The following is a 14,312-nucleotide window of genomic DNA, read 5'->3' as shown; positions in this document are numbered from 1 at the left end:
TTACTTGAGAAGAGTATTAGGAAACGTGCCAGTACTACCAGTTGTACAGCAAGCTTCTTAATGTGAAGGTCTGTCTTCTGTCACTAAAGGCAAAGGTCTCAGTTTGTTGACGGTATTGTTTAAGAAAAAAGAATTGCTTTACACATTTAGTGCCTAATGGCTTTTCAGGACTTTACCTCTGAGGACTCTGCTTCCTTTGTGCATGGCCAGTATTTGGGGACTTCTGGGGAAAATATGACATTCAGAGTGCATGTGTTTTCTTGGACTAAAATTTCCTCTCTTTTCATATTCTCCTTTTATTTTGAAAGTTCTCCAGGAACCACACATCAGGACTTGAAAGCTGATTTATGGGCTGATCATTCTTGTGATAGTTACTTTCTTACTTGTCTCTTTTGAGGTTAGGGGACCTCCATTTATTTAATCATAAATAGAACAATTTCAGTTTCAGTAGTATTCTCTGGAGTATGTTGAAAATTCTGATGAAAATATATGATGAACCTAAGGAATTGATGGCTCTTCAAGGGAGACAGCAGTTCTGAAGTTTACATCTTCAGCCTACTAAGTTAACTTCCTACTATGCCTTTTATCCTCACACAACTTTTTCACGTGGTAGTTGTTGGTATCTCATTTAGACATGAGGAAATTAATGTTTAGAGATGTAAAATGATTTATTAAGATCATAGACCTAGGGTCTGAGCTGAAGCTAGTCCCATATAACAGTAAGTCGACAAATTCATAATCACATGAAGAAAACTTGATCCAGTAGACAGGATTCAAGACATAAACATAGTTTATGATAACTACTAAATGAGCTTAATTATTAGGCAACAATTATGTGTAATTATGGTTTAATAAGTGAAAGTGTTGGAGATGAATGATGAATGGTAACATGAATAATGAATGGTTCTGTGAAGCGTTATGTGAAGACATTACACAGTATAAGTCAAATTGAGAGTTGTATTTAGAGATATAGAAATGTACTTAGTTTAATTGTGACATTTAGTAAAGTTTTATTAGAAATTTAGCTATCTTTAAACAAGAGCATTGCAAAGCTGAGCAGCTTTTCTTTAAAAATGGATGTTATAGCCAGGTGAGAGTGGTTCACACCTGTAATCCTACCTATTCAGGAGGTTGAGATTTGAAATCTAAGGATAACGGTTCAAAGCCAGCTCAAGAAAGAAAGTTTGTGAGAGTTTGATTTCCCATTAACCAGCAAAAGCAAGAAGTGAGGCTGTGGCTCAAGTGCTGGAGCACTATCTTGTCTGAAAAAAGCTAAGGGTCCAGACCCTAAGTTCATGTCCCCTAGTACAAGCACACATGTGTGCACACATGAACATCCCACACAAAACTAACAATATCTCAGAGGAAGTTTTTTGTGGGTTATATAGGTATGTAAATAGTCTGGTGTGTAATCTTTGTCTGATCTGATTAGGGCTGTATGTAGACAGATAATAGACATAGGTACAGGTAATTATATTTTTAAAATCATGGTGCTTTGAAATAGTTTCTGAACACTAAAAGAAAGAACTTTTTGTATGTTACATCTCTTAAAGGTATTTTTGCCTTATAAAGTAACCATCATGTATTTTGTAAAGATTTCTATCCCAGGAAGTTTCAGTTTAATAATTTGCTGTTTTTGCTTTACTTTAATTTTGTGGTTTCTCTAAAAAGTTCATATTTATTAAGCTGTTTTACTGGTTGTAATTCTGGTTTTAAATAAAAACTATCTTTTATGTGTTCTTCAGATGTGTTGGCAAGCCAAGAACAACAGATGAATGAAATAGTTACAATTGATCAACGTGAGTAGTCATTGCTATAATATTTGCTCATAAAACTGATAAGAAATTTTTTTATTTGATATTATAAGCAAAACTATAAAAAGTATTAATTATAGGTTTTATATATACAAAGAAAGTATCCAGACAACTACATGTATATCATAAGAAATAAAACTATAATTTCAGGTTCCCTATGTATATCCTGTTGTACTCTTTCTGATTGGGGAACTAATCTCAACTGGATGTGTTGTCTCTGTATATTTTGTATCTTCCAACTGTGTAACTATAAACATAGCATTATTTTATATATGTTCAGAGGTTTGTAGTACAATGATAATGTGCATAACTTTTTTATAGCTTGTTTTTTATGTTTAACATAAGAACTAGTTACTCAATTTTATTCTCAACTACTGTTGAGTAGTAGTTCTTTTAAGTCCTATGAGCCTCATTCATTGAGGTGTGAGATGGCATTGCAGGGTGTCTACCCTTTCAATAATTTTAGGTAGTGCCTAAGTTTTTTCTTGAAATGATTGAGTTCATATTCTCCTTTGTAGTAGAATTTAGTTGCTGGGTGCCAGTGGCTCTTAGTCACTCACGGAGATGAGAGCAGACAAGTTAGGGTTTGAGACCTGCTCCGGCAGAAAAGGTCACCAGGACCTACTTTCAAAATGATTAGCAAAAAGCCAAGCTGGATCATAGCTCACATGGTAGAGTGCCAGCTGAGCAAGTGTGAGGGCCTGAATTCAAACTCTAGTGCTATTAAAAAACAAGACAAAAAAAAAAAAAAAAAACAAGAAATAAACGGTTGGGAAGCCATTTATATGATTGCATGTTTGTCTTGTAATTATTTGTCAAGTGTTTATGCACTACTGTTATTATATCAATAAGGAAATTAGTTTTACTAAGCTAACACTCACAAACTACAACACAAACAGTTTACTTTTATCATCAGAAATTGAGGCATTTTTATTCAGAACTTGTGATGCAGAGGAACAGTTAAATTGATAGCATTTAAATGCCTTTTAAGAATTTTTTCACTTTGTATTAGGAATAAAAATATCTTTTCTCCCTGTCTTTTCATGTAGCCGTGCAAATTATTCCAGCATCAGTGCAATCTGCTACACCAACTACCATTAAAGTTATAAATAGTAGTACAAAGGCAGCAAAAGTACAAAGAGCCCCAAGAATATCAGGAGAAGATAGAAGCTCACCTGGGAACAGAACAGGTATTTTTTGCATTAACTTGTATTTGTAAAAATTTTCCAGTTATGTATGCTTTGTCATTTCATTCACCATATAACATGTGAATATAAACTGCTCTTCTGGCTGTGTTTAAACAGTATATAAAAACAAAGTGGTTTTTTTTTTTTTTTTTTTGCCATGGCTGAGCTCTATACCAGGAATTCTGTGTGCTGCATTGCCCTGTGTTAATTTATAACAATGTTGGCTAATAATTGTTTCTTTTGTTAATTTAGGAAACAATGGTCAGATCCAACTGTGGCAGTTTTTGCTAGAACTTCTTACCGATAAGGATGCTCGAGACTGTATTTCTTGGGTTGGAGATGAAGGCGAGTTTAAGCTAAATCAACCTGAACTGGTTGCACAGAAATGGGGACAACGTAAAAATAAGCCTACGATGAACTATGAGAAACTCAGTCGTGCACTAAGGTAACCGTTTATTACTCCTTTTTCCTAAGATCCACTCTTTCAGCTTCTTACTCTTCATGTAAACATTGATTTTTAAATTTAAACAGACTTTTAAAAAGATAATTTGGAGATTGTTATTAGATTTAAAGGTGTGTAATTCCTTGTTCAAAATCAACATGCTTGCTCTTCGAGCTTTTTAATTACTTGCATACCAGACAAAGATGATGTCATTTGCATGGGTAAATGGAGTTAGTATACATTTTTGACATTGTCAGTATCATTTTCCGTTTTTTTTTGTAAGTATATACAAAAATCATATATATTCTTATATCTGCCTAACTCTGAATAGCTAACGATAGAAATTGAAACCAAATTATTTATAATTTTCCAAGTAGTGTGAAATTTTTTTACATAACTTACTAGAAGAAATTATACTTAATACTGAGATGTAAATTTACTTTATCTGTACCTGAGAGGGAGGATAGTAGGGATGTCATAGAATTATGTATAGTAATTTATTAGGAGAGTGAATACAATATAATTCTGTAATATACCTCTATTTCTAAGTAATATACTTTGACTACTTCTTTATCATCTACTATTTTCCATGGAGTTTACATGGAGAAATTATGATTTAGCTTCTTCACTATATAAACACTCCATTCTGTCATCCTAACACAGTAATAATACAAAGTTTTTTATTACATTGGCTAGTGCTGTACCACTTGAGCCACAGGGCCACTTCCAGCTTTTTCTGCTTATGTGATGCTGTGGAATCGAACCCAGGGCCTCATGCATGCAAGGCAAGGACTCTACCACTGAGCCACCTTCCCAGCCTTAGAATGTTTAATTTTTTTAAAAATCTGGGTCCTTATTAACAACTTATGTTTTATAGAGCACCATGAGTCACTATATGCTGAGCACTTTATATATATAAAGTTTATCTCTTTAGTCCTCAGCAGTTCTGTGAGGGTAAGTATATTTTTTTAAGCTTTTTGTGGATGAGAAATAAAAGCTTAGAGGAAATGCCCCTTTCCTGTGGTCACAGAGGTGGTAGTAAGTCTAGATACATTAAGCTTTGAGACTTGCCTTTCTGACTTAAAAGCTCTTGTAATTTTTACTGCTATTCCCAAGGTTTGTATTTTTCTTGTTTTAATAATTACATTTGTTTTCAAAGCAGTGTTATGCATAGTTGTTTTGAAAGTTTAATATACAAGGTTTTGGAGTACTGTTCATAATATTTTGAGAGTTTCCTTAGATGGAAACACTAAATACTGAATGTAACTGCAGTGTGAACTGCTGTTGCTCTGGGGTGCAGTTCTTAGTTAAGCTTCTGCTTATGGAATAGTCTGAACTGTAAGGAGTCCAAATTCTTCATTTTTCTATCGTCCTAACGTGATTGTCTCTTTTTAAAGGTATTATTATGATGGGGACATGATTTGTAAAGTTCAAGGCAAGAGGTTTGTGTACAAGTTTGTCTGTGACTTGAAGACTCTTATCGGATACAGTGCAGCAGAACTGAACCGGTTGGTCACAGAATGTGAACAGAAGAAACTTGCAAAGATGCAGCTCCATGGAATTGCCCAGCCAGTCACAGCTGTAGCCCTGGCTACTGCTTCTCTACAAACAGAAAAGGATAATTGAGTGAGGCCCAGGACTTTCTGGGAGCCTAAGGTCTTTCTTACATACTTAGAGCAAGCAGTTGCTCTTACCTTTATTTCAAAATTTGAATCTTCTTTTATTTCTAGGTTGTACAATCCGATGCATGATTTTTTTATAAATATTTCATACTCTTGTGAATTTGGATCTTTTTACTTTGAGCGTATATTTTACAAAATGCATATGTTAAAGGATCGCCACAATTATCTGCAGGGAAAGCAGGTTCTTTGTGGGATAGTTTAACAGTCAGAAAAGCTAAAGTGGTCAGTATTAATGCCTAGCCCTACCAAAAATAGCCAGTAGCATCTGAAGATAAAAAAAGTAACATGTCTCCAGGAAACAGCCTGGCTTATCTATTTTTTGAAATATTGCTGTTTCCTTTCTCTGCTACTTTAGATGTTGCTTTACATAGAATCAGAAAATGGAATTGCTAAGCTAAAGCATGTGTGCCTGTTTCATCTAATCAAGCGGAGTTAAGATGTTCATAAAGGATAAAATTATATTAACAAATTCCTCAACTAAGATTATCAGGTTATTAAAATAATTTACCTATTTGTAAGAAAAGCATAATAAGTTGACTGGCAAAAGAGCAGTACTGAAGAATGAGATCCAGGCTTAAGTCTGGCTTAAGCCATTACTAATTGTTTCCTGTGTAGATGACTCATGTTAGACCAAGAATTTAAATTATTTTGAGAGAGGCATTCCAATAAACCAGCTATTGCAAATGTATATATATATATACATATATATATATGTATATACATATGTATGTGTGTATGTATATATATATATATATATATATATATATATACATACACACATACATACAGGAATTTATCTCTGTTTTTCCTATCAGAGATTGTAAAAACCAAAAGAAGTATACCTCAGCTAGAAAATAAAAGTTTGGTATAGTTTGGTATAATGCCTTTTCCAAAAAGAAAAACAAAAAACTACTCTGTAGCCAGTTCATGTAGCACCACTCATGTATTCTGATAAGATAAGTAAGTACTTTAGATCAGATAACAGTACCCTTTCAAGATGCTAGTAAGTTACTTCAAATGATCATCAAAGGGAAACCTAGACTCCATTATTGACAGTCTTCTCTTTAAAGAAAAACTTCCCACTTCCTTATTTTTTTTCCTTTTGAATCATATGTGTATGTACAAATATCAATATATGTCCTTTGACCACTTTATACATATACACATATATATGAAGGCTTAAAGATATTCAAAAGGAAGATTATTAAATTATTTTTAATTAAATAATTTGTATGTGAAATTCCTTACTACAAGCTAACACTATACAGAGATAGCTTTAAAAAACAATCTGTCATTTCTTTCTTTTGTTGTTTCTAAGGTGTCATGCACAAGTCAAATGAAAGACTGGAGGGAGCTTTTATGAAAAAAGTTCATCCTCAAATAATCCTTTCTAAACCTCCCTTATCATTTCCTTTTAAATTCATCCCCAGAACAGCTTTAGAAGTTGGTTATTACTGTTGATTAGCAGGGGCCAGGTGGTACTAGCACTAATTGGTGGCTTAAATGAACACCACATTCAGGATCCTAGGGACAAGGAAGAGAAGGTAGGTCTGATTTCCTTTTTCGGTAACCTGAAGTCATTTTGAATACTGGCTATAGGACTTCAACATGCACTGTTAGTTCATTTATAAGTCCTTTAAGATTCTGCAGTAAATACCTGAAAAAAAAAAAAAGAAAATCTGTATCTTTCATTTATAAGTACAGAAAGTAGACTGACAAATTATTAGCACTCATTTGGGCACTGTGACTTTAAGAATGTCCAAATAGAGTGTTATGCTATGTAACAGTATATAGAAACCCTAGCATCTGGTCACATATAAGTAGCTGACAATGTTTTAAGCCATCCTTTTAAGTCCTAGGGAATTGATAAGTCATTTCTCATTTTAAAAAATACTAAAGTATAATCTTCTGGTATCTCAAGAGCTTAAGAATCTTGACTTTTAGATTTGAAATTCTTTTGATACATTATGTTAAAATTTTAGCAAAGCAGACAACAGATTTTTATATCTTAAATTTATGTATGTGTTTTGAAGGAAAGGAATAAAATCAAAGTTTTTTTTCTCCTTTAAGCATTCCTCAAATGCTTTTTTCTTCTTTTTAAGCTGTATTCTGTGTTTCCCCCATTGGGAAGTTTGAGTTATGTTCTTTCTCGTGTGAGGAGTTTAGAGCGTGATCAGATGCTCTTTTCTTGGCTTCTCTCACACCAGCTCGCCATCTCACCCACAGCTGACATGTCTCATTTTTCCAACTGATTCAAGAAGCTTTTCTGCTTCTCAACAGATGAATAAAATATTCTGTTGCCCTTATTGAGGTTACAGTTTTCTATTAACTATAACTGTGTTAAGAAGCTGTAATTCATGCTTAGTTGTTTCTTTTTCTGTAGAATGATACATTCAAAGAAGACATATATTATTGATCATCTTTTGTACTGAGTACAAGATAATGAAATGTTCACTTTTGTCTTAAAGCTATCTTTTTCCATGTGAGATTTATATTTAACAAACTTCCATACTGTCTTGCTAGCTTGAAAATTTGTGTTACCATTGGAAAAATCAAACAAAATATACAGAATTACCATGTGTGGTTGATCATCACATACATCAACTGTTCACATTCGTTTTGGTATTAATCCATGTCAAAAATTAGGAAAACTAATTAGTTGTTTTTCCCTGAATGAACAGTGATACTCAAGTATGATATTTCTTTTAAAGGGCTGTGCCTCCAGATACTTTTGGTGAGGTCTGCTTTTTTCTGCATTCATCATTTTTGCTACTTTTATAAAGAACTAGTGTATCTTTGAAATAGCACAAGAATGTTTTAAAATTCTTAATTACAAAATGAACCTGATACTAACTTAATGTCTTTAGACCTAAAGCTTATAAAAATATGGATACTTCAATATTTCATTACTTTCCAGGAAAAAAAATACTCTCAATCTTTTGTAAAAGGAGGAGGATTTTTGCATACATTTTTACTCTTTAAATAAAGACGCTTTTACTCTCATAATAACAATTATGTATTTCTTTGTGTTTTTGTAATTTTACATAAAACAGTTATTTTCTATTTTTACTCAGATAAAAATATTTGTGCATAAAATGTAAAAATAGTAAATGAGAAAAATAAAACTATTATACAATATATTCCTGCGTCGAAGTTCTTTTTTGTTTGTTTTTCTGAAAACCATCTCAAGTTCCAAGAGTACTTGAGAGGAAGAAGTTCTGAGTGAACTTCTGATGTGGTGTATGTGATTCTCATATATTTCTCTACCTAAAAACCCTGTGATTCTGAGCACACATTCACTCCCCTCCCCAAATAATTGAAAAGCCAAAACACCCTATGAGTTTGGGAAGGACAGATTCACTGCACTGAAACTAGTTGGTAGAGGACAGTCTCTTAAGAAAATTAGTGAAATCTCATCCACACAACCAGACTGCGTACTGAACATAAAAAGTAGTAAGTTGACTAGGAAAACTGAAGATTTGTCAAAATACAAGCCAGATCCTTGCTTTGCTTTTGTTTTTGGTTCCTGAAACAGGGTCTTGCTATGTGTTCCACGCTGTCCCAGAGTGTGCTTTCTTGGTCTGGTTGGCTGCAAACTTGTGATCCGCCTGCCTACACTGTCCAAGTGATGGAACACCACACGTGTGCCACCACCACACCCGTCCATGTTGGCTACCATTTCTTGTTTCAACAAAACTACTGAGCAAAATTTTCAGTGACCAGTTTGTCGAGATTTTAGGACTGAAGTCTGCCAGTAAAGTTTTTGAGAGGCATATCCTTTAGAATTTTCAAGGGGAAGTTGGAAAGATTTCAGAGGTAAAATTAGCCAAGTAGACGTAGGGTTAAAATATTTCATGATATGTAGTTGATAAACTTGCATGCTCTCTGAGGTGGGAGTGGGGGTGAAGGGGGATTCCCTGACATTTAGAGTTGCATTTTCTTGAATTTTCTTGTGTAAAAGAAATAATGAGCACATCTCATCCAAAGAAGCAGTGAGTGCCATGTATCAATGGCACTGAGAAAAAAATAATTTTTTTCCCAACATTTGGACCATTGGACATCAAGCAGTACAAGACAGGAAACCCAAGGGAAACACAGAAGAGGTAACAGCTACATCCCAGCTTACTGTCAAGAATGAGGCTCCAGGATGTAGTAACAGACAGACCACTGGGAGACCAAAGCAGTGGGAGTTTTCAGAGCAGAGAAGAAAGCTGTGGGATAATCTCTGGAAAGAGCCCAGGAAAGAATCTTCAGAGAGGACACAGGACTGAGGAGAGTTGTCCCCACCAACTTGAGAACTCTCAAGTTGAGTTGCCTATTTGCTTGCATAGTTTTATTTATTTATTTATTTTTGTTGGTCATGGTGCCTGAACTCTGGGCCTGGGTGCTGTCCCTCACCTTTTCAGCTCAAGGCTGGTGCTCTACCACTTGAGCCACAGCGCCACTTCCTGCTTTCTTTGCTTCTGTGATGCTGAGGAGTTGAACCCAGGGCTTCATGCATGCATGCAAGGCAAGCACTCTACCACTGAGCCACCTTCCCAGCCCCAATAAAACCACTTTTTAAAAATACAAAAGCTAAGTTAGGATCAGCATTATTATTGCCAGTATATTTCCCAAAGTAAGAACAAAATATGTGGACCAGTTGCTTCTCATATCCATTAACATACATTTTTACAATGATAGTTTTTGTTATTTGTATTGCAATTTCTCAGATCAAACTGAATATGATACACATGCAGTGGGTATTTGTATGGGTGTCTAATCTGTATGAACAGGGAACAAAGTATGAATGGAGAAGTATTCTGTGAATTATACACTACACCTTCTTCGGGCATAAAGCAGTAGGAGGACAGGGATGCAAGCCTAATAGTGGAATCTGAATGGGGCTGGGGGGGGGGGGGGGGGAAGCAGGGGATCAGTGAAACCAGAATTCTGTGCAAGCAGTGGCTGAGTGAACACATCCACACGAGTTTATAAGAATTGGTGAAATAACCCAAGTCCTGATGGTTTGGGATGCTGGTGAAATGGCTGATCTTTGTAATGACTTGGCAAGTAAATCCTCCTCCTCTGCATTGCAGTAATTCATTGCAGCACTACTTACAGCCTTTGATCTTGAAAAGTTGCTCTGCTGTAGAAATTTCTGGCTAGCAGCTTATGTACCATTTTTCTTTCCATGCGTTTCCAGGAACAATAATGGTTCACAGTGTCTGAACAGTAACAGGAGTGAGGATAAAAATGGCTACTTAGACACTTTATGGCCTCAAAGTAAATACGATGTCCTTGAATTCCATTGGCTGCTTAAGAACTCCTGCTTTCACTGTTAGTTTAAGTGGGAAGGTAAAACAAATTAGGTAACTAAACACTGTTATTCATCAGCAAGGATCTCCTGAGTATTTCGTCTGCATTTGAAAAACATGTTTTCAGATATTATTGAGCTGCGCAAGGACACAAGGCACAGACAGATGTGTTCATTAACACTCCCTGCAGAGCATATTGTGATTATTTGTAAGTGGAAGGTTCTGGAGCTGAGATTCCACAAATGTTACCTGTTAGGAATCTGCCTGTCCTAGGCCATGATTTTCAAGGAGGGATTTTATTTGAGATTGTTTCTCGGTGTCACCAAGAAATCACATTTGTATGCAAGATGATTTTTGTAATTGACATAATTTATACTTCAGGTTAACCTTTTTATTCCTGCCTAAAAGTAGTGAATCTTGTTTAAAAATTAAATTTTCCTTCTGACAATACTGGATAAATATAGTAAAGGAAAATAGTTAAAAAGGTGAAGGGAAATCCAGGAAAGACTTATGAGAAGTAATCAGTATGAAAGCTCTAACTGTAAAGCACATCAGCTAAAAATCCATGTTGTTTTAAACTTATGTGCCAATAATACTAATGCTCAGCCTGAGGACACTTATTTGGAATTGTGCTTCTGTCCATCCCTTCGTCGACATCTATGGGCTTGGATGCTGACGGACTGCTGGTAAGGTAAGGCACACAGCAGCCAGCAAGCGGGAAGAAGGCTGTGTAGGAAAGACACTTATGTGTGAGCTGGACAGAAAGAGGAGAAAATAAATCTTTCAGTGGTCGTACAGGTAAAACTCTTGTAGGTATTCATAGGTATGTATGATGGATAATCTTGTCGACTTGATTGCATTTGGGGCACCTAGGAGATTAGTAAAACACACCTCTGAGTGCATCCATGAGGGTATTTACAGAGAGAATTGACTAATGGGGAAGACCCATTCTGACTTTCTCTGCTTCCTAGCCTTCATGATGTGAGCTCTACCTCGCTCTCCCACCATCATCGACTGAATCAGGATGTAATCAGGATGCTGTCTTCCCTTAGATTTGTTTTCTCAACTATTTGGTAAAAACAATGATAAAACTAACACAAAGAGTGTTTGATTTCAGGATTTTCCCACAGGTAGAAAACTGAGGATGTTTAAGCTTCCTGTGAAGTGGATGGTATTTGCATAAAACCTCCCACATACTTCTACTCAACTCAAAGCTGACAGGGAGGTAAAAATGGAGGTCCCTAGGGGAATTCACATCCTTTGGCACCTACATTATAGTAAACACTAAACATAGCCCAATTTCTAGTCAGATCAACCTAAAAACCCACCTGAAATCCCTAATATCTCAGCTCCTATAACCTAACAACATCATGGCTGGATTAAACTTTCCAATATCTGGGAATAATAAAATTATATATAATATATGTAATTATAATTCATAATTATATGTGTTATATAACATATAACAAATTATAATTATAATTATCTAATATCAAACTAAATATATAAGTATAAATATAAATTTTATATATTTGTATAAGTATATATTTTAATATAATTTATGTATAATATATAAATATCTTTATATACATAAATTTTTATGTATAAATATAATGATCACACACACACACATGTATTTTTTTTTCTTGCCTTTGCTCAAAGGCAAAACATACCAGATCCAGGTTTAATTAGGATACAGATTTTGGAATCATCCAACATAACTATTATTAATTTGTCATGGAAAAAATAAATGTCAGTAGCAGGTGATTGTAGTAGGTGGCTTTTTATATGGTATCAGATAACTGACAGAAACAAACAGGAAAGATTTATTTTAGCCTATAAGTGTCAGAGGTTTAGGTATGATTTCTGTGCCCATTGCTTTACTTTACCTTAAGTATGATAGAATATAGTAGTACATAGCAGCGAAGATCTATTTGTCACATGATAGTCAGGAGCAGAGAGGAGAGATACAAGAAAGGGGCAAGACAAGATATGTTTCCCCCAAACACAACTTCACAGACCTTCTTGTTAGGCCACACCTCCTGACATTTCCAGCATCTCCACAAAGAACAAAACCAGCTAGGGCTCAGGGCTTCAATACATGAGCCAGTGAGAAATTCAAACCATACACTGGGTGGGTATAAGCACAGAGTTGGAAACTAAGAAAGGAATCAAAATAAATTCTAGAATTAAAAACACAGAAAGGCCAATACTTTTGATGAACTTATCGATAGACTAAACATAACCAAGGAAAGATTTGTTAGTAGAAATTTCCTAAGTTAGAACACAAAAAGGAAATAATAATCAAATGAAGCAGAGCCTATAACACCTCTGAAATAATATCAAAAGTTAAACTATGCATAAGTAGATTACTGAAAGAAAAAAAAGAAAATGAAGTATTCCTCTGAGTACCTCAAAATGGGGATTAATTTCAACAAAAATTTTGTTGGGGACATTCAAGCAAAATTATTAAACTTCAGAGCAAGGAAAATTATCAGAAAGAAGGATAGGCATTGTACAATGATAAAGTGACTAAATTTCCAAAGCAATCTTTTATGCACCTAACAACAGGGTGTTAAAATATATATAGCAAAAACTAATAGATCTGGAAGGATAGACAAATCCACTAACATAGATCGAGTAATTTTATAATTCAAGCAGGCATAGTCAGTAAGGATGTAGTTAGCCTTAATGGCATAAATGAACTGAATCAAACTGATGATTATGGACTACTTCATCCCAAACATGAGAATTCACAGTGTCCTTACACAGAATAGACACCAAGTTTATGTAGAACGTATTCCACAACGGACCATGGAATGCGTTGTTTTTTTAAAAACCTTCAAAGTTAAAAGTCATATAAAGTGAGCTCTCAGATCCCAACAGGTTTCAACCAGAAGCCAATATCTTGGTTTGTCCAGGAGTGAAATTGCTGCGTCATAGGGTAGTTCTATGTTTAGTTTTCTGAGGACCCTCCATACTGCTTTCCAGAATAAGTCTACATTTCCACCAACAGTGTAGTAGAGTTTGCTTTTGCCCACATCCAGCATTTGTTATTGGCTACACCAACACAATCACATCCATCGAAGCACCATTCACCATAGCAAAGGTATAGAATCAGCCCAGATGCCCTTCATTGGACAATTGGATCAAGAAAATGTGATATACATACATGGTAGAATTTTGTCCAATAGAAAGAAGGATATCATTTGAATAGCAATGGAAGGAGCAGGAAAAAACTATGTTAAATAAAGTAAGTCAGGCCCAGAGAGATAAAGATTACATGTCTTTCCCCATATGTGCAATTCGTTTATAAACACATAAGCTAAAATTAGTTTGTTAACATGTAAGTGAATGTCTTGGTAGCATGGAAATGTATTCAAATGTATTAATTGAAATATGGTAGATTCAAGAGGGAACTCAAATAGCATAGTTCCTTAGAAAGACAAAGTTCAATAAAACAAAACCCAGGAAACGAACCATTGAAAAGGATGAGATAGGGTAAGTGGAGGAGGGTAGATGCATAAAGCGAATGGGGGAGAATGCAGTCAAGAATTCTTTTTTTTTTTTTTTAATTTTATTTTATTTTATTTGAGAACATACTGTACAGAGGGGTTACAATTACATGGGCAGGATAATGCATACATTTCTTACCAAGCATTGCAGCCTCCTCCTTTGTTTACCCTTCACCTCCCTTCCCAGCCTCCCCCCTCCCCCCCACCCAAAGCTGGTTTTGACATGACATTTTGTACTTCTCATTGTTGCAACAGGTCCACCTGAATCCTTAAACGACTTGTTTGTCCCCGTCTCCTCCACATGTTATACTGACATCAAATATAGTGAAAGCAGGGGTTACACTGTGGGGGAGGGACATACAAAACAACAAAGAA

The 14,312-nt window shown here is 35.1% G+C and overlaps 1 protein-coding gene across 6 annotated transcripts in view; it reads left to right on the top strand.

Annotated features, from left to right (window-relative positions):
* Gabpa (GA binding protein transcription factor subunit alpha) overlaps positions 1 to 8,137 on the top strand; it is a 30,551-nt gene extending 22,414 nt beyond the window's left edge. For all 6 annotated transcript variants that reach the window (XM_042676720.1, XM_042676719.1, XM_042676722.1 and 3 more), the window contains 4 exons: positions 1,746 to 1,799; positions 2,864 to 3,004; positions 3,254 to 3,446; positions 4,841 to 8,137. In XM_042676720.1, coding sequence (XP_042532654.1) covers positions 1,746 to 1,799; positions 2,864 to 3,004; positions 3,254 to 3,446; positions 4,841 to 5,069 — 617 coding nt within the window. In that variant the 3' untranslated portion in view covers positions 5,070 to 8,137. The remainder of the gene's footprint in view (positions 1 to 1,745; positions 1,800 to 2,863; positions 3,005 to 3,253; positions 3,447 to 4,840) is intronic.
* The last annotated feature ends 6,175 nt before the right edge of the window (positions 8,138 to 14,312 follow it).

Source organism: Dipodomys spectabilis, unplaced genomic scaffold (genome assembly GCF_019054845.1).
Source record: "Dipodomys spectabilis isolate Male_0828 unplaced genomic scaffold, ASM1905484v1 ptg000032l, whole genome shotgun sequence".
NCBI classification, from domain to species: domain Eukaryota; kingdom Metazoa; phylum Chordata; class Mammalia; order Rodentia; family Heteromyidae; genus Dipodomys; species Dipodomys spectabilis.
The sequence above is the reverse complement of the archived record's forward strand: the minus strand, read 5'-3'. Positions and strand labels throughout refer to the sequence as shown.